The sequence below is a fragment of the Pelodiscus sinensis genome, chromosome 8 (assembly GCF_052426305.1).
Source record: "Pelodiscus sinensis isolate ZL-2025 chromosome 8, ASM5242630v1, whole genome shotgun sequence".
Classification (NCBI taxonomy): Eukaryota; Metazoa; Chordata; order Testudines; family Trionychidae; genus Pelodiscus; species Pelodiscus sinensis.
This window is the reverse complement of record NC_143059.1, coordinates 37,191,514-37,218,962: the sequence shown is the minus strand read 5'-3', so window position 1 is coordinate 37,218,962 and position 27,449 is coordinate 37,191,514. Positions and strand designations below refer to the sequence as shown.

The 27,449-nt window shown below is 38.8% G+C and overlaps 1 protein-coding gene across 7 annotated transcripts in view; it reads right to left on the bottom strand.

Annotated features, from left to right (window-relative positions):
- Positions 1–236: 236 nt before the first annotated feature.
- The window catches only part of A1CF (APOBEC1 complementation factor), a 61,465-nt gene continuing 34,252 nt past the window's right edge, over positions 237–27,449 (bottom strand). For 5 of the 7 annotated variants that reach the window (XM_006121474.5, XM_014572724.4, XM_075935054.2 and 2 more), the window contains 6 exons: positions 23,969–24,066; positions 20,719–20,992; positions 17,539–17,747; positions 11,069–11,205; positions 9,333–9,466; positions 237–6,565 (listed from right to left, as the gene is read on the bottom strand). In XM_006121474.5, the coding sequence (XP_006121536.2) occupies positions 6,414–6,565; positions 9,333–9,466; positions 11,069–11,205; positions 17,539–17,747; positions 20,719–20,992; positions 23,969–24,066 (1,004 nt within the window). In that variant the 3' untranslated portion in view covers positions 237–6,413. Of the gene's footprint in view, positions 6,566–9,322; positions 9,467–11,068; positions 11,206–17,538; positions 17,748–20,718; positions 20,993–23,968; positions 24,067–27,449 lie in introns of all 7 variants that reach the window. The other 2 variants (XM_006121476.5, XM_006121477.5) reach the window with 2 other exon arrangements.

Here is a 27,449-nt window from a genome sequence, read left to right as displayed (position 1 = left end):
ACATCCCAAAACCTTGAACCCCAGTTCCCTGCTCTGTCACAACTGTTTCTTTCACCCAAATTCCCTCCCAGACTCCATTCTCCCACAGACCCCGCACCTCCTCCATTAATACCAGGGAAGAGTACGGCCCATGACAACTTTTCAAAATCTTGAGAGTGGCCCCCCCTCCCTTGCCTTAGATTAAACTTGGGCCAACTGACAAAAAACAAACAAAGAAACAAACAAATCAGACAAACTTTCACGGTAGTATAGAAAGTTTAATGATATTTCAAAGTCCAGTTAATACCCTTTGATGAGCCTAGAATTACAAAATTGCTTCACAGTATTTAACCCAATTTATAATTTCCCTTGAATTTATGATTATTTATTTATTTTTTTCAAAACAGATGATTGCCTTTCCAATAAATGGATTGTGTGATTTTTATTATATTTCACAGTCTTATAACTCTATACAAATATTGTACTAAAAGTACAAAAATAAGTGCTTTATGCACATACTTTTTAATACTGTTCCTGTCTCTTTGCTTTGGCACCTGCTATAACTTACCTTATATAAATAGCTGGGGGTGGGGGGAAAGCAGTATCTAGTTATTTAACAAGTGAAAAGGAGAAATGTTTTTTACTACAGCAGCCTTTTTTGTTAATAGTAGATGTATGGATACATTCGTTCTTGGCAATTTTCACTAGTATATCATTGCTAAAAATTATTTAAAACAGATGTGTATAGGGGGAAAATTGAGTGAAAACACCAATAATAGTATTAATTATTTAAACCTCTAAGTACAATGGCTGGGCTTAAATGGTTTCCCGCAGTACTGTTATTCTCTGCAAGCAAATAGTTCTGTAGCAATTGTAGATGAGAATGCCATGTTTTTTATCACCTTAATGAGATGGTATATAAATAGAAATAAGCTCCAGCAATTACAGAAGTACTGAACTTTCACAAATGAGGCCAGATCTTGCACTCTATTCAGGCAAAACATCTATTGTCATTATTGGGAGTTTTGCCTCACCCAAAAAGAGCAGGACAGGGATCCATTTCATTTCAGTGACTCTTACATATGAATAAAACAGTTGATAATACAACAATGAGCTAAGTTAATATGACACTAGAGAGACTAAGGGGCACCATAGATTTGACATTAATATAATTTCCCTATTGTTTACTAAAAATCCTTAAAGGGATACTGCCAAGGTGGGTAAATCCCAAATGATCATTTGTCCCTTTATATATAAGTATTTGCTTATGCATGCTGTTTCCAGTTTTGGTTGTTTGTTCATTTTAAGTTTTAAAACATTTACTTTTGTAAGAAAAGCTATATATATAAATATAACTTATAGTTTGTTTCTGATTGCACTTTCCTTACATTTGAGTATTTTGCACTTAAATACCACTCTCTAACTGATGATATTAATGTGCTTTAGCAATTAATAAAAATAAGCAATTAATTAAAAAATAAGCAATAGCCCTTAATTAATTTAATCTATGAAGAAGGGGAAATTTCAGTTTTATAAAGCACATTTTACAGATAAAGTGAGCACAAAGGCATTAAGTGACTTGCAAAAAACAGGGGTCCTGATTCCAAGTGATAAACCCATCCTTCTTTCTACTACTTCACAAAGCCAATGGGCTTCATTCTCCTTTCATGCTGCCTGAAATCAAAGATAATACCACTGAACTCAGTGGCACTGAACAACCAACCCGAAAGCTGGAAACAGCATGCATAAGGAATCTTATGATGTCAAACCAGGTCATGGACGTGATGGGTGTTGAGAAAATAGGCCTGATTCTGCTCCCATTATAATAAAGGACAAAGGATTTTAATGGCACTTTAACAGGTCCAATGTTAAAAACATAATTTGCTCTCAAGCCTCCAGTGGATAGAATAACGAACTAAAAATAAAAAGCAAAAAGTTTGAAAAATGACTACAAATATTCTGACAGTGTCCCTTTAAGTTGCCTATATAAATTCCATAGCATGTGTACATTTAAAAGAGCAATTAGGGTTTAGAAGAGTGATCCCTGTCTCTTTATAACAAAGTAGCAAAACACTGTATGAGTAGGTAGACTAATAGCATTAGAGACTATACAGCTTATACATTTGTTCCATTACTACTACAAGCAAGTCAACACAAATACAAGAAAAAAGTAAATACAAACATTTAACTGTTACTAGTCTAGAAAACATTATTCATATATCAATGTGCTTTGAAGAGCTTTATATATATTAAAAACTCTACTTAGAAAAGTAAAATAATTTTCACAGTGTCTTTGTTTTACATATACTGGTTTACAAATTTGTGGCCTGATCCATTTCTCATTGAAATCAAGGCAACACTCTCAACTACCCTGGGTGGAGTCAGGATCGGGTAATTTTTTAGAACTGAATGCCTCACATGTGATTGGTATGACAGAGCGTGGAAGGGGTGGAGGAAGTACTTGTTTTGCTCTTTGATGGAGAAAATGAATAGCTCAAATAGTGGCATTAAAAATGACTGGTGACGCCAATAAAAAATCAGATATTGTAAATCCTTCCTGTTAATAATCAAAGATGTTTGTGGATAATGTCGAGATATAAACTCAGATATTATAAACTTTCTTTCTCCCTGTATTAAAACTATTTGGGTCATGACTCATTTTTCTTGATTTCATAAGCAGAAAGTAACATTTACAGTTTACCTAATAAAGAAAAAACTAGAAATCCAGGACCATAGGTTAAACTTTCCACTCCAAAATATGAAAACTAGCACTGTCTCAGGAGGATCCTGTTAAAGTCAGTTATCAGAGCATCTTAGAAGGCAGTACTATAATAGCAAGTGTGTGTTATACAGTGTGTTTGCTGTTGTCAGCAGCTGCACAACTATATTGTGTCAGGTTTTTGGTTACTCACCCAAAGAACAATCTGCAGTGTGTTTTTGTGATGCTTTTCCTCTTTCATTTCAAGTACTACAAATGATTGATGTTAATGAGGTGAAATTTCAATCTTAGCTCAAGTTTTATTAATTAAAGATTGGCCCAAATTAAAACATCAGGCTATGTCTATACTAGGAAACTATTCTGAAATAACTAAATTCAACTTAATAACTCCCAATTTTACAAAATCGAAATAGCATCCCCCCACATGGGGAAGCCTTGGAATTCGTCCAAGGCAGGCTCCGTTAATGTGGATGTGCTACCTTGACTTAGAGCTCCAGAAGACACTGCTCAGTAATTAGTTTGAATTACTCTGAGAGTACTTATTTCAAAATAGCGGCACCAGAACATCCACACTAGAGGTATTTCAAAATAATTATTTCAAAATTAGCATTATTCCCTGAGAAAAGCAGGAGTACAAATGTTGAAATAAGTGACCCTTTATTTCAAAATAATGGGCTTGGTAGTGTGGATGCTCCACTTATAAATTAGACCAAAGGGGGGTTATTTCGAAATAATGCCCTAATGTAGACCAGGGCTCAGATATGAACACACTTGGGCTGCGTCTAGACTGGCATGATTTTGCTCAAATACTTTTAATGGAAAAGTTTTCCGTTAAAAGTATTTGTGCAAGAGAGTGTCTACACTGGCATGGATGCTTTTGTGCAAAAGACATCTTTTGTGCAAAAGCATCCGTACCAGTGTAGACGCTCTCTTGCGCAAGAAAGCTCCAACGGCCATTTTAGCCATCAGGCTTTCTTGCGCAAAAAATCAACTTGTCTGTCTACACTGGCCCTCCTGCGCAATAATACTTTTGCACAAAATCTTGCCAGTCTAGACGCAGCCTTGAATTTTGGAAAGGTTGGAGCCAGATCTTGTGCCTCTGGTACGTTTCTGTGTGATTTGTCTTGAACTGAAGAGCCCTACATTTTCTATAATGTTTACATATTTATAGTAGTAAAAAGATTAAGTCTCACATTCAGCAAGCTCTTTTGGATTTATCTTCTCAGAAATGTCACATCTTTCTGAGCACACAATATGATAACTAGCGTTGATTCACTAGGTAGAAAGTGAATCGAGTATCATAGGGGCACAGTGGGACACAAACTAGGCAGGGCTGTATGTGCTTTAGGCTCTACATCCCACAAAAAATCATGTGAAAGAGTAGAGTAAGGTTTTTGAGCCCCATAGGAATTGGAATGCAGTATCTTACTCCTGGAAGCTTTCCACATTTTTGGTGTGAGAAAAAGATGCATGCGATACTTGAGTCTTTTCACTAATAGGAGAGGAGGCAGGTTATTCATGGGCAGCTCAGAGGTGACTGATACGGCAATAAAAGGCCCATACTGTAAATCAAAGGGGAATTTTAATATCACCATAACTGTAGGGTGTAATGCCATTCTATAGCCAATGGACTTTGGCTCTTCAGGCTAATGGAGACTTTACATCATTTCAACAACTGATTTAAAAAAAACCCTGAAAGGATTACCTACAATTGTTTTTGGGAGGTTCAGAAAATTACTATCATCTTGAAACCCTCAGAAGTTGTAATGAGGCTAAGCACTGCCCAAACTCTTACCATGCTTGTTAGAAGACTAGTAAATGCAGTGGGAAAACACGATTCAATTAATTAGTCAATTGCAAGGGCCAGCTATAAATTGCAACAGATGATATTACAGTTATTAAATTGATACTTCACTGGAGTTTTGCCAAAAGGCCATACGAAGATTCTATGTATTTGGTTTAAATTACAGTGTAACATGTAACTTTGATATGGCTTCAGCATCTTGCTAAACTTTGAACAAAGGCAGATTAATTCCATTAGTTCTCAAAGTTTCATTTTCTTACATTTATCTGGTTTTAAATTTTTGCTGGCATCATTGCTATGGTAGAGAACAATGCTCGCAGGTTCAATAAGCAATTAAGTGCCAATGTAAGAGGGTATAATTCCAAAAACTTGCTTATACTAGCAGTGAATTTGTCCCATCAAAATGTTTTGTGCCAGAAACACACTGATCTTCAGAGAGTTTTAGCTAACCTAATGATTAAATCTCATTTCTGAATTCTCATGGTCTGATTTAGCTGAAAATCAGCCACAATAAGCAATCCCTTTCTCAATTTTATCATTCGTAGTTACAGGAGGCTTTTCTAAATTATTTACTCTCTAGGTCAAAAGTACCATTGGATGGAAGTTGATAATACAACATTGTTTTGTTGAGATTGCCTCCTTCTATACAGACCTGAACACTGCAAGGTGATAGAGAAAACTCCAATGACTGAAACTTATCCGTTGCATTAAATATCAAATCAGCTCTGAAACACACATTGACAAGCACAACAAGCTTTTACTGTCAGTATAAACCCGGCCTTTGATATACTGGCCAGAGTTTTGAAAACATTTTAACTACCTAAATGAGTATTTAATGCCTCTAACCTAGTATTTATAAGGAAGATAGGCTTATATATGTTTTCCAAAGGAAATAAAGCTGTGTTCAGGATTTCTGGGCACCCAGTGTTGCCATAAATTTCACACAATGTTTGCTTGGCTTAGGTTACAGTAGGATTTTCTAGCACGATGGAATTGCACATGAGCCAACATAGGTTCATGAAAGCTAGCCATGATCAGAGCACATCTAATTCATTATGCTCAGGTGGGTGAGCAGGCAGAGGATCCACTTCCTGTTGGCTTATGTGAATGAGGTCCAAGGACAAAAGAAGCATCCCAGGACACAAAAAGGCCTTTCTCTCCATTCACATAGCTGAGAGGAAGAAAGAAAAACAGAGACTGAGACATAATGTAGCTAGTTTAGCCAGAGCCAGGCAGTTTGGTATTGGACTGGGTGGCAGCCAAGGCACACTGGTTTAGGAATAGCAGGGGGATTTGCTATGTGGAGGAAGTGAATTGTTTTGTACAAGTGGGTGAGAGGCCGTGTTTCTCAAGGGGAGGGACAGTTCATCTCACCAGCCATTCATATCTCAATAGAGGCTGAGGAGGAGCATTACTACTACTCAGCAGTCTGGAAAGAGGATTCTGTTTTTTCTAGCTCCTTTTTGCTCCTCTCCCATCTGTGCATAGCCCACTTGTGCACCTAACTCCCCCCTCTATACTTTTAAGTCTTGCTGTGTACCATAAATATGAGCATGATAACAGAGCTAAAGTCACTAACTACATAATTGGGAATATTTCTGTTTTCAGCATGGATTATTGTTTGTAAACACACACAGTAATATATACCTGAGAACCTTTTAAGAACTTTTTCCTGGGATAGAGGTCATTTGTTGTTGTTTTTTCCAGTATGATAATTTGATATTTTAAATTTTTTGGTATATATTCTATTGTATAACTATTAATCTAGAAGTATAAAACTACATCTAAATCTAAATTTGGACTCTAAATTAGTTTAAAATCATGAGGCCACAATAATTATTAGACTAAACTAGCCTTTTGCAGCACTCAATTAGAAGAAAATATTGATTTTAATTAAACAAAACACACCCTTCAAAATGTTCCATAACCATCACTACGAGTAGCCACTGCAAAGGCAGGGTAGGCTTCATATGTTGCATAAGGTGCTAAGTCTTGTCCCAGCGTCACTGTTTGTTTTAGTTGTGTAGCTGGTACAGTAGCAGCTGGATTAGCAATGGTGTATCCTGCAGTGAAAAACAGACACAAAAATGTATTTTAATGCAAATGTACCTGCAGAGCATAATATAGCTGATAACCACCTTTTTGTCTACATAAGCAAATAGAGGTTTCATTGTTGATGGTAGCTACATATTAGATTAAATATACTTACTTGTTCTGACATCAGTGTTCTAAGCTATTATCATAAATGATAATTTTCCTTTACTTTGCAGTTGTGTCAGACAGCAACAATTATGAAATAGGTAACTAGCTGAGTTTTCATGTTAAATTTGTGGACCATACCAGTTTCCAACTTTTTTCACTTGTAATTCACTGAATGATTTTTCCCAGGATTGTGCTATGTCTACATTAAAAAGGACAGTACTGTAGGCCACTAGGTTCTACTGAACATTTGGCATATAGAAAACAAGACAGAAATCTACAACATCAGGGTTTTCCTGATCAGGTTTCATGGTGAGGACAGCTATATAATTGGTGGAATTGCATATCACTATTCAGTCACATTTAAGCATTACTATAGTCTCCTCCTGTGTGTGTGTAAGGAACACCACATACAGAGGAGAAATGTTTCCAGCATGTAATCTTGGGAAGATAGTGGCGATTACACTGTATAGCATACCTCCCTAACACTTCAAGTGGCTCAAGTGGGATGGGCTTAAGTGGGCAGCCTCATGGAATGAGGATTTCAGGGAGAGGTTCAGATGCTGCTTCTGGACGTGAAATGGAGGCTACGGAGAGGAACTGTGTGTGGTTCCTAAGGGATGAGGTGTTCCAGAGCAGGAAGACTATTAGGAGGGCAGGACCAAATGTGAACAGTGCTGCAACCCTATGCCTAGGGCCAGGTGTTGCATAGCTAGACCAGGAGCAGCTGGATTAGCAATGGCATATCCTGCAGTGAAAACCAGAAATACCTGGAGCAGTGAGTCCAGCCTAGCCAGTCCCATAGAACAGTAGCTGCTTCAGCTAGGACAGATGTTTCAGGGGTCAGAGTGGGACAGTCTAACAAAAGCCAGGACTGCTGGAAGGTCAGGTACAGAGAATTTTCCATTTGAATGGTTTTTCAATGGAAAATTCAGTTTCCAAAAATTGAAATGTTTTGTGTAACTTATTTTTATTTTGGTGATATTTTTAATTCATGAAGAAACTGAAACAAAATCTTTCTTTTTGGGTTGGTTTGACCAGAATCACAATATTTGGGTTTGTTGAATTAACATGAAATCTTTTGTTTAGTGTTAAGTCAACATTAACCTGCATTTTTTATATCTCCCATGAGGCAGCACTGTTTCCCCTCTGACTAAAGCTGCTGTGCATCATGGAAAATGTAGGCTCACCATGCAGCCTGGCCAATGGAGAGGATCAGGCAACCAGAGCCACAAATCCCATCAAGCAATGCACTAATAGGGGAAATTATATTGAACTTGCTCAAAGTCAATTATTTTTGGCCAGTTGATCAAACAAAAGGAAATATTTCAATTTGTGAGTGTTGACATTTTTTGTTTTAGATCAAAATTACCAAAACCTTCATTTCTGAATTAAAACTCTTGTAATGTTTTATTTAATAAAAAAGTAGATTTTTCAGCTTTTTTATCTGATTGATGATAGAAAAATTGGGACAGAAATTCAATTTTTTGCTCAATTTTACTATATTGTTGTAGATTCATTATGTTAGTATCAATTCCCAGCCCATTCACTGTGAATACCATTGAATGTGATCACATAAATGAGAAGAAAAGCCCATATCCATGCCAGAAGAAGAGTTGATGCATGCAGATGGACTGAGAACTGCAGGGTTTCAACTATAATTGACTAACGTTCTTTGGCCATTAGCAATATTGCATGTGCATGAAGGCACACACATTATAGGTAAGGTTTGTCCACATATGACAATTTTCTTAATACTAAGTTAATGTGAATATAACAAAAAGTCAAATGTGTTACAGGCTGAAATGTTAATGCATGTGTATTTGTCAAGCTTCCAAGACAAATAAAAAAGGATGGGTGAAAGAAAGGGAGAGCTTATAATAAAGTTATAAGTGGGGACTGGACTCAATAAAAAGACCATTTGGCTTACATGCTGCGGAAGCCTTCACAAACCCAGACAAATTGATTTTTCTGTGGCTTTTGCGGACTTCTGTGGAAGGAAGCCGGATATATGTATATAAAATATTATTGAATCCATCCTCAAGATGCTGCAAAAAACTCAGTAGTATGATTAATGCATGCTTCATGTGCAGTTTGGCTCCAGGCATTCCCAGGATCTCAAAAGCACATTTACAGTGGTGAATAGTGTACATGCAGTGTATATAAATTGGATTTGTGTTTCTGCCTGACATTTTTCATAATTTCCCTATCCATTTTCACTAGTTATTAAAGCTAGCTATTGGCAACTGGCCCCCAAACTGGACCAAAGAAACCTAAAACTTTTGAACTTTGGGTAAAGTTTGGATCAGGACCTAAATGTAGTTGTTGACCTCATTTCTCTAATGGGTTCAGTTGAAACTGTAGCTCCAAACACTTCCAACTTTGAGGACATTCTACTGCAGACTCAGGTCCAAACTTCACAGCTCACGTCATCTCCAATACTTACTTAAACAAGTTTTCTCCTGGACAAGTAGGGGAGAGGATTGGGGGTCTGGATATGTAGATCGACAGAATGTGTATTTCCAATCAGTGATTTTGAGTCTGAACACAACTGCAATCCTGCCATATGTAATTAAGATGATAACAAAAATATAACTTCAGAAGAGCATTGCAGTACAGACCTCCACATACCTGGAAAAGCAGGAGCTGTAGCATGAGCCTCTGCTCCCTCTGTGGGAATGCCCAAGGTCTGAAGGGTATATTCAGCAGCATATGTCTTGGCTTCATCAACATAAGCACTAAGCTTAGGAGGTGTGAAGGGATGTCTATGAACCAGACACAAAATATCACCTTTTTTTTCCATTCTTAAGGATCCAATACAAACTCCCCACAGGCCAGTACATGCCAACACCAAGTGGCACCATACTCTGCTAGAACATCAGATGCAAAACCTGTAGCCATATCTTTACTGGTTTGATGATCAAACCTCCCACAACATACCTTTGTAGCCATGAGTCCTACACATGCTATGTGATGTACCTCATCCACTGAACTAAATGACCTGGAAACAGCTATGTGGGTAAAACCAGACAAGCACGACAGTCTCCAATGAATTCAAATGAGACAAGTCAAAAACACTGTTTGGCTTGTGCAAAGGGGGCAACAGACTTGCCACTGGATAGAATTTCTGTTTATTGCATTTGCATTTTTAAAATCTTAGGAAATTACCCAGCAAATATTGAAGTTGCAAAGTCAAGCACTAGATAATTGGGAAATGCCAGAATTAAGGTTGCTGTGCAACTTTAATTTGTTTCCCTTAAGTATATGCTTTGATACAGCCTTTTATTAACTGATCAAATACTGTTTTTCCAAAGGACTCCTGCCCCATTCAGTAGATAGGGGCTGTATCTAGACTGGCAAGTTTTTCTGCAAAATCAGCTGCTTTTGCAGAAAAACTTGCCAGCTGTCTACACTGGCCGCTTGAGTTTCCGCAAGAACACTGACGATCTCATGTAAGAAATCAGTGCTTCTTGAGGAAATACTATGCTGCTCCCGTTCAGGCAAAAGTCCTTTTGTGCAAAAGCTTTTGTGCAAAAGGGCCAGTGTAAACAGCTCAGATTTGTTTTGCGCAAAAAAGCCTTGATCGCGAAAATGGTGATCGGGGCTTTTTTGCGCAAAAGAGGGTCTAGATTGGCATGGACGCTTTTCTGCAAAAAGTGCTTTTGTGGAAAAGCATCCGTGCCAATCTAGACGCTCTTTTCCACAAATGCTTTTAACGGAAAACTTTTCCATTAAAAGCATTTGCAGAAAATCATGCCAGTCTAGACGTAGCCAGGGCTATGTCTAGACTGCAGGCTTCTTTCGAAAGAGGCTCTTTCGAAAGCATCTTTCGAAAGAGCCTCTTTCGAAAGATCGCGTCTAGACTGCAGGCGGATCTTTCGAAAGAGAAATCCGCTTTTTCGAAAGAGAGCACCCAGCGAGTATGGATGCTCTCTTTCGAAGACGGCCTCTTTACATTGAAGAACGCCTTCTTTCGAAAGAGGAGCTTTCGAAAGAAGGCGTTCTTCCTCGTGAAATGAGGTTTACCGCCATTGAAAGAAAAGCCGCGTTCTTTCGAAATAATTTCGAAAGAACGCGGCTTGAGTCTGGACGCCGGGGAAGTTTTTTCGGGAAAAGGCTACTTTTCCCGAAAAAACCCCTGAGTCTGGACACGGCCCAGGATGTATAGTGCAAACTGAATGAGCATCTATTTAATATTTTGTTTTAACCTCTTTGTTCAACTTCATCCTTCTTTCCCAAATGCAAGACTAACATAGATACTGGCCTATGTGGTTGTTTCTAGCAATGATGATAAACAAATAGAAATAGAAATAAATAGAAATGTATAAAACTGATTAAAAACCATACAAAACGGAATAGCTACATACATAGTGGGATTCTGGCTGGAAAGGGCAGGAATAGTGATTTTATATAGGAATAGTTGTCTTTGGTCTTGGCCAATTGCAGAGTGCAGCTGATAAACAGGCTGTCCCCAGTTATTTTTCTGGCAGATTTCTTCTAAGACCTAAAAGAGAACATTTTACATCATTTACAGTCACATTTTAATGTTCTGCTTTATCTCCAGTCTTACCTGCTGAAAAAATACATTACTTTCCATGGCTTTTTATTTGTAGATTATATGCTTCAAATTCTGAGTTCTATATATCAAAAGAGTTGGAAGTTTAAAGGGTCATAAATCTAGGAATATTGTAAACAACTTAAACGTTCAACCATCCATTAATTCCTGAAAATAATTGTCATACCACTGAATCTGATGTATTTTCAATCAACTTTGATGTAGAATTGGAATAATTTCTTTTGACTTATAATCATTAATCCATTTATGTGCTCCAGAATTCTGCATTTTTAACTGCTGTTAAAGAATTGAAACAGTAGTATCCTTCACTTTTCTTCTCCTGTGTACTGGTGTGTAGTTCATGAACAGTACTGATGCTCCTGGTGTGTAATACAAATTCTGAGTGGTATTGCCCTCTTCTTTAGAATTGATTATTCCACACAAATAAATCATTGTCCTCATATGTTATTATCCTACTTCATATTTCTTCTTCCAAATCACTTAACACATTGTGTGCCCTGAATCATCCTTAATACTGATAATTAAGAGCTCCATTAGGGCCTCACCATTCTACATAGTTCTCTTTTAATGATGCCTGTTGTTTATTCAGACACTCACCAATTTTATGGATGGATCCTCAAGGTGCCAAATGGCATTAGGATTAAAAGGGGATTGTATACGGGGATATAAAATGAATCCTCCACTGTCCATTGGACAATTAGGTAGATGCAAGGTGATTGACTTTTGCTTCTCACAATCATTTACTTTAACCCTTGTCCAGTATTTATCAGGCCCCTTGCCCCAGTTTTAGTTAATCTCACCCACCCTCCCTTCTGTTAGTTGTATACAAACTGTATTTTATATGTTGCTTTGTGTCTGATTAATTGCCTGTTACAGGGGTCCTGGAAGGAATTTTTCTCAATGGGGCCAAATTGACTGTGGCCATTTTTTTTTCTTTTTGGCATGCCTCATAGCATAATGAAGGCCCGTTTAGGTTAAATAGGTATAGAATTTCAGACTTTTTATCTGAGGAATTTTATGAATGCTAATTTATTGCAATGTGAGGCGTGTGTCCCATGTGGACAGGAGGCCAAAGGGCTAGTGACTAGGTCAGTGACATAACCTTTTGCTGATGAACTCCAGATCTATGCGTGAAAAGGAGATTCAGATTTGAGTTTTTAAATGGCAATTGTACATAAGTCTGTAGAGACCCTGATTCCTCTTTGGTACTCTCTGTCCCCTTTTCACGGGGAAGATGAGAAGGTTTAGCAAAGCAAGCTGAGTCCTTGGAATAGGCAGTGGAGAGTCTACTCTGATTTGTGGTTTATAAAATAGGAGCTATGTAAACCCCTCACTGGACCCACCTATATGTCTGTTATTGAAAGATGTGGTACAAGTCTGGCAAAAGACTAACACTGGAGAAGCGAACTAACAAAGTTGCAGCCTGCTGCCCAGAATCCATCACTGTGTCTGTCCTGATCAAGTGTCTCTACTAAAAAATGGGCAATAATTTTAATTGGAGGGGGGCAGCCAGGCCACTTTGAGCAGGGTGTAGGGTGTAGGGTGCAGAAAGAAGGGAGCCTGCCCAAGGGCTTGATCCAGCCTGTGGGACATATTTTGCCCACCCCTACTCTACTACATACCGTGCTGATTGACTTTAAAATGGAAACACACTATTGTGGAAACCATTTCATATTTAGCTGGAAGCCATTTTGTATAACAGAAGCCATTTAAGTCTCCTGCTTCTGCACGTATACTAGGCGTGAACTGACCTTCACCGAGGTGAGAAAAGCCAGAAGGATGAGCTAATGAACTATTTTGAGCTGAAGCTTCTACTCCCTAAAACCTGTTTCTTTCTTTGCTGATAGTAGTTTTTCTTTGAAGTTCGCTTTGATTTCTTGCCCTGATGTCAGACTTGTTTGGTTAAGGGTATAAAATACTAGGTTTGATTTGTATTGAGCGATCTTATTGGGCCCAGCTCTGCTGGGGTCACGTTTGGCTCATTTTGTGCCTTATTGATCAATAAAGCTGTTTGTTAGCCACCTAAACACATAGAAGTCTTTTGCTTCAACAATTTACACTGCACAAAAGACCATCACAAGTTTTCCATTTAAACTTTCATCAAGGTTAGCTCCTCTAAACTGTTTGTTCAGTGTTGATATGATTTGCACTTACATTTGCTCCAAGTGCTTTACAAGCATCCGTAAATTTACCTCCCTGCTCTTCTCGTAGTTAAGAAAGCACTAAATCTACTTTTTTTTAAATGGGGAAATTGAGACACAGGACAGCATATAGTGCCCTTGATATATAAAGGTGACACTGAAGTCAAAGTCTCCTCCTGTCTCCGTTATCTAATTTATACACACACACACACAAAACTAAGACCCACACAATGCTCTTCTAATGTGGCAGACCTTTACTTTACTTTATAATTGTATGCAGACTATTCATACTTACAGTACTGCTCTGGACACTTAAGCATATATAAAATGATACATATGGCAAATTTCATTTTTTAAAATAGTTGTTTGCATAAAAACTCAGATTTGAATTTGTGAATGGCAGTTGTATATAAGTTGTGTAGTCCAGCATCCATCTGATTTTCATATATAAATGCAGCTTGTTTATAAGCAAATGTTTATGTATGCAAAAACTTAGACATGAAAAATTGCACATGCAGAATCTTGAATATGAAAATTTGTTGGCAACATTTTAGAAGCTGCTTTTAAAATAGTTAGCCACCAAAAGCTAGTTTATGAATAGCTGGTTAGACTGATTTTAGGATGTCCTATCAATATTGAAATTCACAATAAGACATGTACAACTATATAAAAACTTATCTGAAGAGAGGAAACAGAATTTGGAGGTGTCTGCCATTATAACCACCCTGAAATGGACCCAGGTTAATGACTAATATTGACCAGATTAAAAGATGAATCTAAGATACTATAATTTTCATCTTCTTCAATACTGCCTCCTTGTGTGTTGGAGGGAGTAGGGAGAGAGGGAAGAATACTTTAATTTATATCTGCATATTAGGTGTTTTTCCTTCTAAACATTCTTTTATTCCTTAGTCTTTCAGCTCTCTCTAGACGCTTTTAGATTCAGTAGGTCAAAGGCAGAAGTAATGTGAAAGGGCGTATAAATTCTATGTTTGGATGAGAGTGTACTTCCAGTGAGCCTGTCTCTCAACAAGTATAATTTACATACTGAAGAAAAAATTAATTACACCAGCTTAGTGTTCCTTAGCTTCACTAAGTTCACCTCTGAATTGGTCCTTGTGTGTGTTAGCTAAGGTAACATTTTGTATGTTCCTAAGGAACAGTTTTATCAGGAACAGGTTCATCTACTATAAATTTGAGAGAGTTTGTGTGTCTGTCCATGCATCTGTCCACTTGTTGAAGAACTCCTCTTAAACAGTAAAAGCTAGGACCACCAAATTTGGAATGCAGTTTCCTCTTATCATAACTTAAACAAGGTCAGGCTTTGGTTGTGCCAGGAAAATGGAATGTGCCTGGAATGGGATCGCCTCTCATAAAATGGAAAGGGAGGGCTCTGCTACATAATGATCACATGGGGCAGCAGGAATTGAAAGCAGGGACAGTTATACTGTATAATGACCATAGGGGGGCAGCAATAGGCCAGAGATGAGGATGGGGACAGCTCTAACTCGTCTGGCAGCAGTGGAGAAAGGGACAGTTATCTACTATATATTTCGGAGAGTTTGTCTGTCTGTCTGTTCAGGAACTTCTAACTTGTAAGAGCTAGGACCACCAAATTTAGAATGCAGCTTCCTCTTATCATAACTTAAAGCAACTTAAAGGTTTGTTTGTGCCAGGAAAATGGGATGTGCCTGGAATCAGATTGCTTCTCATACAGAAAAGAGACAGAATCACCAAACAGATGGAAAGAACTGTCTGGGGGTATGGCCCAGCCCTGAATCTTCCACCCTCTAGGTACCCATTAGGGAAGGTGTATGTGTGTGTGTTGGGGGGGGGGGGGTGAAGCTCCCTCCCAATTTGTATGGGAGTATTGCTGGCTGGTCCCCTTTATCAGGGAGTGAGAGAAAAGTGTACAATTTGCTCCATGCCTCACTCTGACTGGGCAGCATGGGGAAGGGAGGAACAAATCTGGATCTGTCCCAGCAGGGAACATGTACCCACACAGACTATACCCACTGGAGCTACAGCGGCCATGGAGAGGCACTTCTCACCTGGCCCCAACCTGCTGCAGTAAGGGAAGGCTTGGGTAGTTCTTTCCCCCCAGGACAGACTGCATACTGAACCCCTCATCCCCAGCCACACCCCAGAGCAATGATTTAAATGAAGAAAAAGCAAAAAATAATTGAGTTAGGGATTAGGCCAATGCCAGGTAAAACTTCGATTATTAAATAAATGTCAGTATCAATTTTATTTCAGGTTTTCTCTTTTATAGCCTTTAAATCTATAGAGATAATCTGGCTATAATTATCAAAAAACAGCCTCAGGACACTGGGACACGAGATTCTCAGGAGACTCACAGTCATACTTGTAATTGGAAAGACTTTTTCAGCCATATTTTCGAGGTAATATGCATTCTATTACACATTTCTTGTGCCAATTGACAGACCTCTTTTATAATAAACAGTATCCCTTTAATATCAAGGGCAATGTTTTGAAAAAAACATGTGATTTAGGACCATAAATCCCACCATGTAGAATTAAGTGGTGCACCATGAAAGATGTCATCGAACCAGAAAGCCCAGTCTATAAAGGAAAATGAGAGCATGAGGGTCCAAACTGTGCTTCCCATCAGGCACTGCAGTACTATTTTTAAATTGAGATATTTAGATTTTCAGATGTTCCATATTTTGATAAATTATCACAATTTTCTGTGGAGAACAGAAGCTTTTTGCAAAAACTCATTTAGTCAAAAACTCAATTTTCCACTGAAAAATAGGTTTGACAGAAGATTTGTGACCAACCTTTAGCCTGTGGGTAGGACTGTAATGGTAAGTATTAATAGCAATACATGCATGTCTAATCCAGACTTCACCAGAATTCATGATGATCTTACTTGAGTATGTTTTTTGCCCAAATAAAGAGAGAGAAGGCTCATCACGGAGGCTAGATCCTCAAAATTCCAGGGAATTTTGTTCTGATCCAGGATTCTGTTTTGGGCCTGTCTTTTAACAAGTATGGTATGTTATTGGTCTTGAGTCTAGTCCTGCATGCTTTAGCTAAAAATAACTTTATGATTGCCACAGGAGTTCTGCTTTTGTCAAGGACCGAGTCATTGGATCATTACCACTTTTCACATTAACATTAAAAGGAGGCTTCACTGAGAAATATTCAAGTTCTCAGCATTAGTCTTTCATGTTAGATTACACAGTATACACAAAGTAATGCCCTTGGATCTGGCATGGAATTCTCACGGAAATCATGAAAGTCATGGGGAGCTAACATGCTAAAAACTGAGGTCAGTTTTAAGTTCAAATTTTTTTTTCTTTTGTTACCATATTGGAATAATTATTGTAGTTTTAGGCCTCTAAGTATGTAGTGTTACTATTATGATATATTATGCCGTGGAAAGCAGTAACTTAAATTATGATCTGTTTCTATGAGTTTTTTTCATTGATTCCTAAAATGTGTTTTTAAATCAAACATACCAATAATAATTTTGTGAACAGAAATCTCTTTATGAGTGTACCTCCCAAGGACATGCTGGGACTAAAGTAAGAGTAAAGTCACTTCAGCTTGTATCGTCTAAAGCCACGTCTCCACTTGCTGCATTGGAGATCTTCTGGCATTAAATTTAGCGGGTCTACAAAAACCCGATAAATGAAATGCTGAAGGTACTCCCAGTCAGCTCCAGCACTCCTCGCAGTCGCAAGGAGTAAGGGAAGCCAACAGGAGCATTTGCTCCCATCGATCTCCCACTGCTAAGAGGGTACCAAGTTAGGCTTAAGGTTTGTCAATTCCAGTTACTTTATTTACGTAGCTGGAGTTGCATACCTTAAGCGTTCATTCTTGGTCTAGTATATGCCTGGTCTTAGAATAGTTGGAAAAGGCCCTAAAACAGCAAAGCCCTCCTTTAGGCAGAAAATGGTAACTTTTAGCTATTTTCTGCAATGTGCCTTTTAAAGGAGAGCAGATCTCTATGTGTACATACTTATGATCAACTATCAAAACCTGTAACGATTCAGACAAGACTTAAATCTGTTGTATTGTTCATAAAGCATTAAAAAGAAGACAACTAGTATGGGTCTGACCAGAACATTTTTTCCTAATTTATTGTACCTACCTGAGGAGCAAGTTTAATTCCATGTGGTTTTAAAGCAATATGATTCATTGGGGTAAGTTCCATCCCAGGCAAAAGGTCGTAGAGTTTGTCTTCTCCCCTCTTTTCTCCTTTAGCCTGGTATCCACGACCCAGGCCAGTGTAAGCCAAATATCCACGTCCTCCTAGTCCTCTAACTCCCGCAGCCCCTACAGGTACATTCATGTAAATTTCTAGGAATGTAAGAAGCATTAAACTGAATCAAATCACCGGAAAATCACCCTGATTCTTACTGTAATGGAAAAGTTAGCCCCATTCACTGAGTTTTGATAAGAAGATGGGTAGAAACACTGACTGACTGAGAAATACTGCAGATTCATACCACATTAGTCACGATGAAATGGAATGCACAATGGGAAGTTTCTTTATTACCTTTGAAGAAAAATATAATAATACCATAAATATAGAGCTAGTACCTATACAACTGTATCATTCTGGTTTTTATAATACTCTCAGGGGCATTATTTATATTTAGTACTGGTAATTTCAGGCTGCAAGCTCTGAGCAGCATAGTTTCCTTAGAAAATTCATTGCAAATTAGAAGATATGGGGAACCTGGAAAGTCTAATGTATTACAGTATATAACTGTAAGATGGTCCTTATTCCTATAGCATCGCTTCTGTATTGGATTCTATCAGTAATTTATCACTATACACCAGATTTTTACCTTATCATTTTAATTTTTTTTTCCTGGAGAGCTTTGAGATGTTTTAGTTAGAAGGAATGTCCTAGTTCTTCCTATCTTCACCATCTTCTTTATTCTGTTCAGTCAACATGAGGCTTAACTTTCCATTGAATTCATGCACAGATTACTTTTGATTTTTTACCATGTTTCTAAACAAATTTACAGTTGAAGAGTAAAAGGGACAGTTAAAAATTAGATTGATTACTGCCCATAAGTATAATATAAGCTTTTTAATGAACTTAGAACATATTGTCCGCCCCCCGCTTTTTTTTGAACTAATGACCATTTTCTCACATTACAACTGGTTCCTTTTGAAGGAGTGTTTGGGAATTTAGAAGATTGATTAATGATTGCACACTAAAGAAGTGAAGTGAGTGATTTGGTAGTTTTAACACATTTTTCTAGTGTAATTGTAATGGGTGCTAGATTTATGTATGCACAGTAAACTAAAACATGGACAACAACAATGAGGATTTCCCCTACAGGTTGTACCTCCCTTAATCGGGACTCTCTGGTCTGGCAACCGGACCACAGACATTCCTGGACCACAGAGTCCAGGTATGAGGTTGGGCTGCAGAGCAGGAGCAGTGCAGGGTACGGGTGTGACTACGCCAGGAGCCCTGTGTTGAGGGAGGGGAGTGCAGCAGGGAGATCTGGCCCCTGCTGCCATGTGGTAGCAGGGGACCGGCAGCAGCTGCAGAGTCCCAGCACCCACAGCAGGCGGGATTAGAGATTAGGTTAGTTAATTCAATTCTATTGAGGACTTATGTTTTTAGGGCATCTTTTTCTACCTGGAAATGAGTTTAAAACACCACCTGATTTCACTTAGGACATCATCACTCTGCTATTAGCTGGTAATGTTTATCAGTTGCTACTAGAAATGGATGAGAAAATCTGGATCTCGATTTTGAACACCCCCAAATTTAATTAAGTCCATTATAAAGTTAATGAGCATGTGCAAAATTCAAACTTTAGTTCTGGGGATGTTTTCAACATAAGGTTTGATTCTTGCCCATCTCTAGCTACTGTAACTTTGCACCAATTATTTCAAAATTAACATTAGCAACTATCCATTCTGATACTGTTTTTTTTTACATTTGTTTCATTGCAGAAAATAAAAACTAAAAGAAAACAAAAAACCGTACTGAGAAGCATGACATTTTATCATGTTAAATAGTTAATGTTTTGTCTGTACAGTGATAGACCAAAATTGGGACTATATATCCAAATCTGTGGTGGTCGGATACCGTACGACCCCAGACTACTCCCAACCACTTGGTTGCTGCAAAATTAAAACCCAAACAACATGATGTTGCAACAAAACCATCCCCAGTTTTGATTTCTGTAGTCTACATGATTGAAAAGACATCAACAGAGTCATTTGCTAGTGTGTATAGCTGCTTCTTGAAGCACATTGTGCAGCAGTTACTTGTTCTCATCTCTGTTTTGGAAGTTCATTTGTCACTCCTGGTAATGTTGCTTAGGGCCCCAGGATGGCTAAGGTTATGGCCTTCCTGGAAAACTTCATAGTTCTGGGAAGGTGAGAGTCAATACACAGAGCATGGAAGCTCATGGGAAGGGTTAACTTTCCTGAAACCCATTCATGAGCCATTAAAAGGAGGAGAAAAATCAACTGCTAGGCTTCTGGGATAGAATCTTGTTTTGTTTGTTTTTTCTGTCCTGGGACAAAATGGAGGATTTTTGGTTGTTTACTTTGGAGCAAGAGTCATTCAGAGACTGTTACAATACCTTACAAGCATTTGGCTTGCTCCTGGCTTTATGAAGGAGTATATATATTTTGTGTTTGCTCAGCCTGCCTGAAGGGTTTCATCACCCTTTAAAAGAGAAGTTCCCAAGACTGTGGCTATTTTTCAGTGTGTGAAGGCTTTTGGTCCCTTTCTTAAAAGGATGTATGATATAAGAAGTAGAGAAAGCTGGGCTATGTGAATAGGTCTGTCCTAGTGAATGGAGACAGTGATATGTGTAGGTAATGAGTAGTAGCTGAGGACAGCAGGAAATGTAAGAGGCTATTGTGTGTCCCAGAAAGATTATTGAATGTTTCATGGCTAGTAATTGGACTTCTAAGAACAGGGTGGGCTGGAGTTCCTTGGTAGTGAGGAACCATTTGTCAGTAGCCCTGGGACACTTAGACCATTAAGCACATGGAGCAGCCCCAGCTTAAGGTCCTCTCTGAAGGACACTGAAGTGCATGAGTGAGGGTGTGTGCTTTGTCTTATACACTCTGAGGTGGTTCATGTTAATTTCTCCATTTAGTTAAAACTGGTGTATGCCTCAGGTTAAAAATAATTTCCTGGAACCAGCTTTAATGTGAGGCATGGACGTGCAACTTTCATGTAGTGCATGGATATTTGATTTCATAAATTAACCCACTAGCCTAGCTAGGAAGCTTATTTCAAAGATAGGTTTTTGTATTGCCATAGACATAACTGCTGAATTACCTCTAATGGAAGGAGGTCGGATAATGCCTCTATTGCTGAGGTGACCCTTGGTGGCAGGGAAATGAAGGTTAGGAATAGCAGCATAGGCCTGAGGTGCATAAAAGACTGGAGCTCCAAGGTAGGCTGTGGCAGGGTCATACAGGTGTCCAAATGTGTAAGTGTATTCTCCTTGCAGCACAGTACCTCGTCCCCCTGTGCCTCTGGTGTATCTAACGTAACTGTCTTTGTCTACGGGTTTTGCTAATGTCACTTCGATAGGGGAGCCATCCAGCACCTTTAAAAGAAGAAGAAATGCATGAAAAAATGTAAGAGAAGCACAAAGGTAGTATAATATCCAACATCATAGTGACTATTGTGTGTAAGCCCAGCCTAATTCTGCATTTTGCTAACCACAACTACCTAGGTGAGGTGGCTGAAAGAGCCTGAGAATCATCTGGAGTGAGGCCATATTCCTAGGGACAGAGGAACACCGGCTGCTATTGCAAAATGTATAAACCATGGCAGTTTGCTCCTCTTCTACCTACTGCTGTTGTGAGGTTAGAAGAAGTTGGTCTATATTTATGCATGGAACTAGGGAGTACGAGTCCTACCTCCAGAGACATAGAATTATAGAACTGCAGAATACCAGAACTGGAAGGGACCTCAAGAGATCATCAAGTCCAGTCCCCTGCTCTCATGGCAGGACCAAGTACCATTTAGATCATCTCTTCAGTGATGGAGATTCCACACACCCGCTAGGCAATTTATTTCAGTGTTTAACCACCCTGACAGCTAGGAAGTTGTTTCTAATGTCCAACCTAAACCTCCCTTGCAGTAATTTGAGCTCATTGATTCTTGACCTATCCTCAGAGGCCAAGGAGAACAACTTTTCTCCCTCCTCCTTGTAACACCCTTTTAGATACTTGAAAACTGCTCTCATGTTCCCTCTCAGTCTTCTCTTTTCTAAACTACTAAACAAGGCCAGTTCTTTCAGTCTTCCCTCATAGGTCATGTTTTCTAGACCTTAAATCATTTTTGTTGTTGTTCTCTGGACTTTCTCCAATTTCTCCACATTTTTCTTGAAATGTGGTGCCCAGAACTGGACACAATGCTCCAACTGAGGCCTAACCAGTGCACAGTAGAGCAGAAAATAACTTCTTGTGTCTTCCTCACAACACGCCTGTTAATGCATCCCCAAGACTCATGCTTGCTTTTTTTGCAAAGTATCACACTGTTGACTCATATTTAGCTTGTGGTCCACAATGACCCTTACATCCCTTTCTGCAGTACAGTACTCCTTTCTAGACAGTTGCTTCCCATTTTGTAGGTGTGCAACTGATTGTTTCTTCCTAAGCAGAATACTTTGCATTTGTCCTTATTAAACTTCATCCTATTTATCTTAGACCATTTCTCTAGTTTGCTCAAATCATTTTGAATTTTGACCCTATCCTCTAAAACACTTGTAACCCCTCCCAGTTTGGTATCATCTGCAAACTTAATAAGCGTATTCTCTATGCCAACATCTAAATTGTTGATGAAGATATTGAGCAGAACTGGTCCCAAAACAGACCTCTACAGAACCCCACTTGTTTTACCCTTCCAGCATGATTGTGAACCATTAATAACTACTCTCTGAGAATGGTTATCCAGCCAGTTACTTATAGTAGCCCTACTTAGGCTGTATTTCCCTAGTTTATTGATAAGATGGTCATATGAGACTATATCAAATGCTTTACTAAAGTCTAGGTAAACCACATCCTAAGGATGTTAAAATGCAATTATCTGCCTAGTTGTATAGTCGATACAATTTGTATCAACTATACGATTAGTCGATAAGCTCTGCTGTGCAGAGCCACAGAAGAGGCTGGCTCTGGAGCCACCCACCCTTCAGCTTTGCATTTTAAATATATAGAGGTGGCGGGGGAGAGCGGGAGAAGGGAGAGAATGCAGTACCCTGGGGTTGGTGCTGTGGGGAAGCAGGTTTTAAGCTGGCTCCCCCCAGCACCGGCTCCTGTCCCCCGCTTACTGCCTCTCAAACGGCAAGCAGGGACTGCTTGCTAATGAGCTGCCATTTTTGCAGGGGAGGCTCTTGCATCCTCCCCAAAACCCACAACAAACAACCCCTCCCATTAACAAGAATCCAGTTTTCATTGTGATGTTGATTATAAGCACTGCATCTTCAGCATTGATTCCAGCAGGTGATGTGAAATATGCACCAATGGTACAATGCAATTTTTCTGCGAGGTACAGCACCCTTCAATGCAAAAGTGACTGCATTACCTATTTTCCCAAAACAGATGTTCAAGATAGTGATTGCACACCTCAGAATATGTGGAGTATATTTGTAGATGCGCAGATGGCTTTGTATAGCTTTTAGATTCAATTTTTTGGGAGAACTGTTGAACTGTATTATACCTGACTAATGACTATTTTGTTTTACCAGAGGTAAATGGATTCATTTTCTTAACAAGCATGCATTCAGTTGCAATGCAGAACCTGTGGAAAGAGGGGATTAAAAACTCCATATCTTTGAAATAATGGACCTTGAATTTCCTCTCTTGCAGTCATGGTCTTGACACAGGACTATATTTTAATATGTGTGTAAATCCCATTAATATAATTTGAAGTTATATTAGTACACTTTTACAGATTGTACACTTCAGAGAGCAGGAGTAGTCCTATGTGTTTGGAAAGAAATTGGCACATGTCAAGTGATTCCTTAGTAGCAGTAGGAATAAAAGAGGGAATATCAGCCCATAAGAAATATATAATATAATATTATACATAATATTAGTAACATGAAAACAATAAACTAGTTAATAACTCTTAAGACCTGGTTATTGCATTATAATTCCATATGATATATTGGGCATTACAATTGGCTGAATTCTGAAAATAATAGTTTTTCCAGATCTTTGAATTCTGCACAGCTCTTTTGGTTTGATCACGTTTGCAGTCATCATGTACTAATTTACACATTGCCTTGTTTTTTGTTGAAAATAAGGAAAAAATATTCAAGTTCAAGCATGAGATTTTCTAACCTATGATTCAGAATTAGTGATTTATTCATTATTCTGTTTCTTGCATCGAGTCTGTACTCTGATTCATGTGATCAATTTCCCATTATGCAAACACATAGTAAATAATCAAAAAGAATAGTTTGCGAACACCCAAAAGCTGAGACTTGATTACATAAATTGCAAACAATCTAAAAAAGCAAATACACTTTTCTGATACAAATATATTCTGAATGCTACTAGTCCAGCATTACCTTCCCATTTAAGGCTTTCATAGCTTCAACTGCATCATCTCTGTTATTAAAGTGTACAAATGCATAGTCTCTGATTTTCTTTATTCTTTCGACTGCACCTATAAAAATATTGGGATATTAGTTCTGCAACCCTCTTTTCAAAGGAATACAGATTTGAATTAACATTCTGGGTTGTGCTGTTAGAATTCAGTTTTACAAAACAAATTCTAATCTGCTAACCCTTATGAATATGGTTTACTTTATGTATGTGAATATTACAATGTACTCATTAATATTACTTGTGTATAACACTAAGCTTGTGCATAAATTGTTGTAGGGTCATGATCAAAGTGAATAGTTATTACACCTCTCATGGCATAGTTTTAACTCTAATTATACAACTCAATGATAACACTTCTCAGAGTTTAAAAGTTTTAATAGACTAAGTAAACTAAGTATTCCACAGATCTGGAATTGCCAAGTATTTTTAAAACTACATTGGTTTGTTTTTCCTATTTGGTTACAGAAAAGTGCAGTTAATTTAAGTAATCCCAAATAGATATGCTATTAACACACAATAAAATAAGAGTTGCCCTTTCTTAATTACAAGGTCAAGTTTACTCTTGCAGTTCCATTTTCAGATATATGACTTCAGCTAGATCAGACTTTGTAAAATTTGGGACTGAAAAGAAAAATATGTATAGTAGATAGAACTAGAACTACAACCAACACAGAATGTAATAGAACCTTGATCCTGGGTTTTAAGGGAAGTTCTAGATTATTCTACAACTATATACATGAAATTTTTTTTTAAAAACCCCACAAAAAACCACACCAGCGAGGAAATGCCTTCAAATGCATTTCAATTCAGGAATTTATGGCTGGTAGTCTCTACTATGATGGCTGAATACAATTGTCAGCTGGTTATGTAATATATTATTGAATTATGTCAGATTCAATGGAACATTCACATTCAGTTTGTTTAAAATGTCACTTGGAGTCATATGTTTATGTGATTGATTTTGATTTCTTCTAGGCATATGCAATATAAATTCACTTTGGTTTTGTTTATTTCTTGCAACTTGTCCTTGACTCGTACATCCATGCAGCCTCAGCACAGCCAGCAAGTCTAGAAACACTAATTTCCTTGTACAAAACTTTGCCTTTTTCATTTTTGCATCAGAGCCTTTTGTCAGCAGGCATTATAAAGTCAATGAACAGATTTGTCATCTGTCCTACAGATTGCAAGGTAGTCCTAATATCTGAATATTTGTTCTCCTTTCTGATTGCCAAGCAATTTTGCAGAGCATGTGCATACACAGACACATCACCCAGACAGCAGGAGTGGGGAAACAAGGGTCAGACAGAGAAGCATTACTCCAAATCCAATGTTTGTGTACAGTCTATTAAATCTGTGTCAGTTTACAGATTTTCAATGGAAATGTAGGATTTTTTGATCTATACATCAGATCTTCTGGATTCTGCAACAAGGTGCATTTATGCAAACAAGTGCTATTTGCACAGCCTGTGAGGAAAACTTTATGATGGTTAGAACTCTCATGAAAAAACCTGCACTGTTGATTCTGCCCCAGAAAAAAGAGCAGAGCTGTCAGTGAACATGCACAATAAGCACCTGCAGGTGTGGGACTACAAATATGGATGTACTAAAGGAAAGATAGTAATGGGACAAACCAGGATTGCATGTCAATTTCCCTCACACTCTTTAGAAAGTTTTGCATTCAAAAAATGTAACTCAAGCTGCCCACGCCTGCTCTAAAATAAGCCTTTTTTGTATAGGGCAGTGGTGGGCAACCTGTGGCCCGAGGGCTGCATGCAGCTCATTGGGGTTCTCTGTGTGGCCCACAAGACATTTTGTTTACCATTGCTCATGTACAGGGTTACCAGATTCGGCTGATTTTTGTCCACATAGGTTTCTTTTCCCCTGCCAGTATTACTAATGTGACACACAAGCAAGAGTACGGGACGAGAGGAAGAGGCTGATTGCACACAACATTGGCTGTGAGAGCCAGGTGTCCCTCTGCATCCAGTCAAAGCACTGCCATGGTTCAGTCAGCACACCCTGCAAATTCTAGGTATACAAGTGAGATTAGGAAAACTACCCTATACCCTGTCTTGGTATGACAATCTTGCAGCCCAATGAGATGGAGGGTCACTCATGAAGCCCACTCGCAGCCTAAGTTGCCCATCACTGCTATATGGTATGGTCAGGCAGGGAGAGAATGGACTACATTGTGCTGTAGCCAAAATGGGGACAAATTCTGCATAAAGTCATAGAGTCCAAAACCACAGAACTTCCCCATACCAATTCCTACAGGAAAAGATCCAGTCTTAATGTAAAAGTTATCAGGGATGGAGAATCCATCCTGATTAAGGCTTTGATTTTGTCACAGAGGTCACTGAAGTCACCATGTTTGTGAATTTCAGAGACCTCTGTGACTTCAGCCTATTGGTGGTGGGGCTGGACCTGCCAACCTAGGACCCACTGCTTGTGGCTCCTGTGAGCAGCAGGGAGATATCCAGCTCTTGGCTACCATGAGTGGTGGAGGCCCCCTGTAGTGCCAAGACACCTTAGGCAGTAACGGCCCTGATTGAGCAATTATGGGCAGTGGGGACCCTGGATCTCTGAGCCAAAGGCCCTGCAGTTGCCCAGGGCTGTGGACAGTGTAGAGCTCCTACTGCTGCAGGCAGTGGGGGACCCCAGAGCACCAGCAGTGCGGGGGTGCTGGCACCTTCTTCCACCCCATTTTGGATATTTTTAGAAAAAGTCTCTGACAGGTCACAGGCTTACACTAACTTTCCTTTATTGCCTATAACCCATCCATGACTTTTACTAAAAGTGCAAGCGATAAAACGTAGTCCGCACCATGACCCTTGGTAGACTGTTCCAATGGCTACCTACCCTCACTGTCAAAATGTGTTTGCCTTATTTCCAGTCTGAGTTTGTCCAGCTTCAATGTCAGACTGTGCTACATCTTTCTCTGCTGGACTGTAGGTCCCATTATTAAGTATTTGTTCCTCATGTAAAGATTTATCAACTGTAAACCAGCCACCCCTTCACCTTCTTTCTGTTAATCTACTTTGACTGAGGTCCCTGAGTCTTCAAGCCTGTTTGACAAAGCTCCTCCTGAATCTTGGTGGCTCCCACACTGTCAGGTGGATTATTTGCCTCAAAGGCTCAAGCTGCCCTCAGTTTAAACACCAGCTTGCTGTTTGTTGATCTACTCTTGGCCAGCATGGGTGGAAAAAAAAGAGGGCAAACCAAACTTCACAGTCTTTGTGGCTACTCCAAGAAGTACAGGGCACGACAAAGCCTGTACCAAAGCCAATCTTTTCTGCCATGCTGAAATGGGAAGTTAGTGGGTAAAGGTTCTGTGATAACAGCTCTCTGTAATGTCTCTGTATCAGCTGGGCCACTTCCCCACAGCTTTTCCCCAGCACCTTCCTTACTGTGGGTTCTTCCTCCTAATACCCACTTGCATTT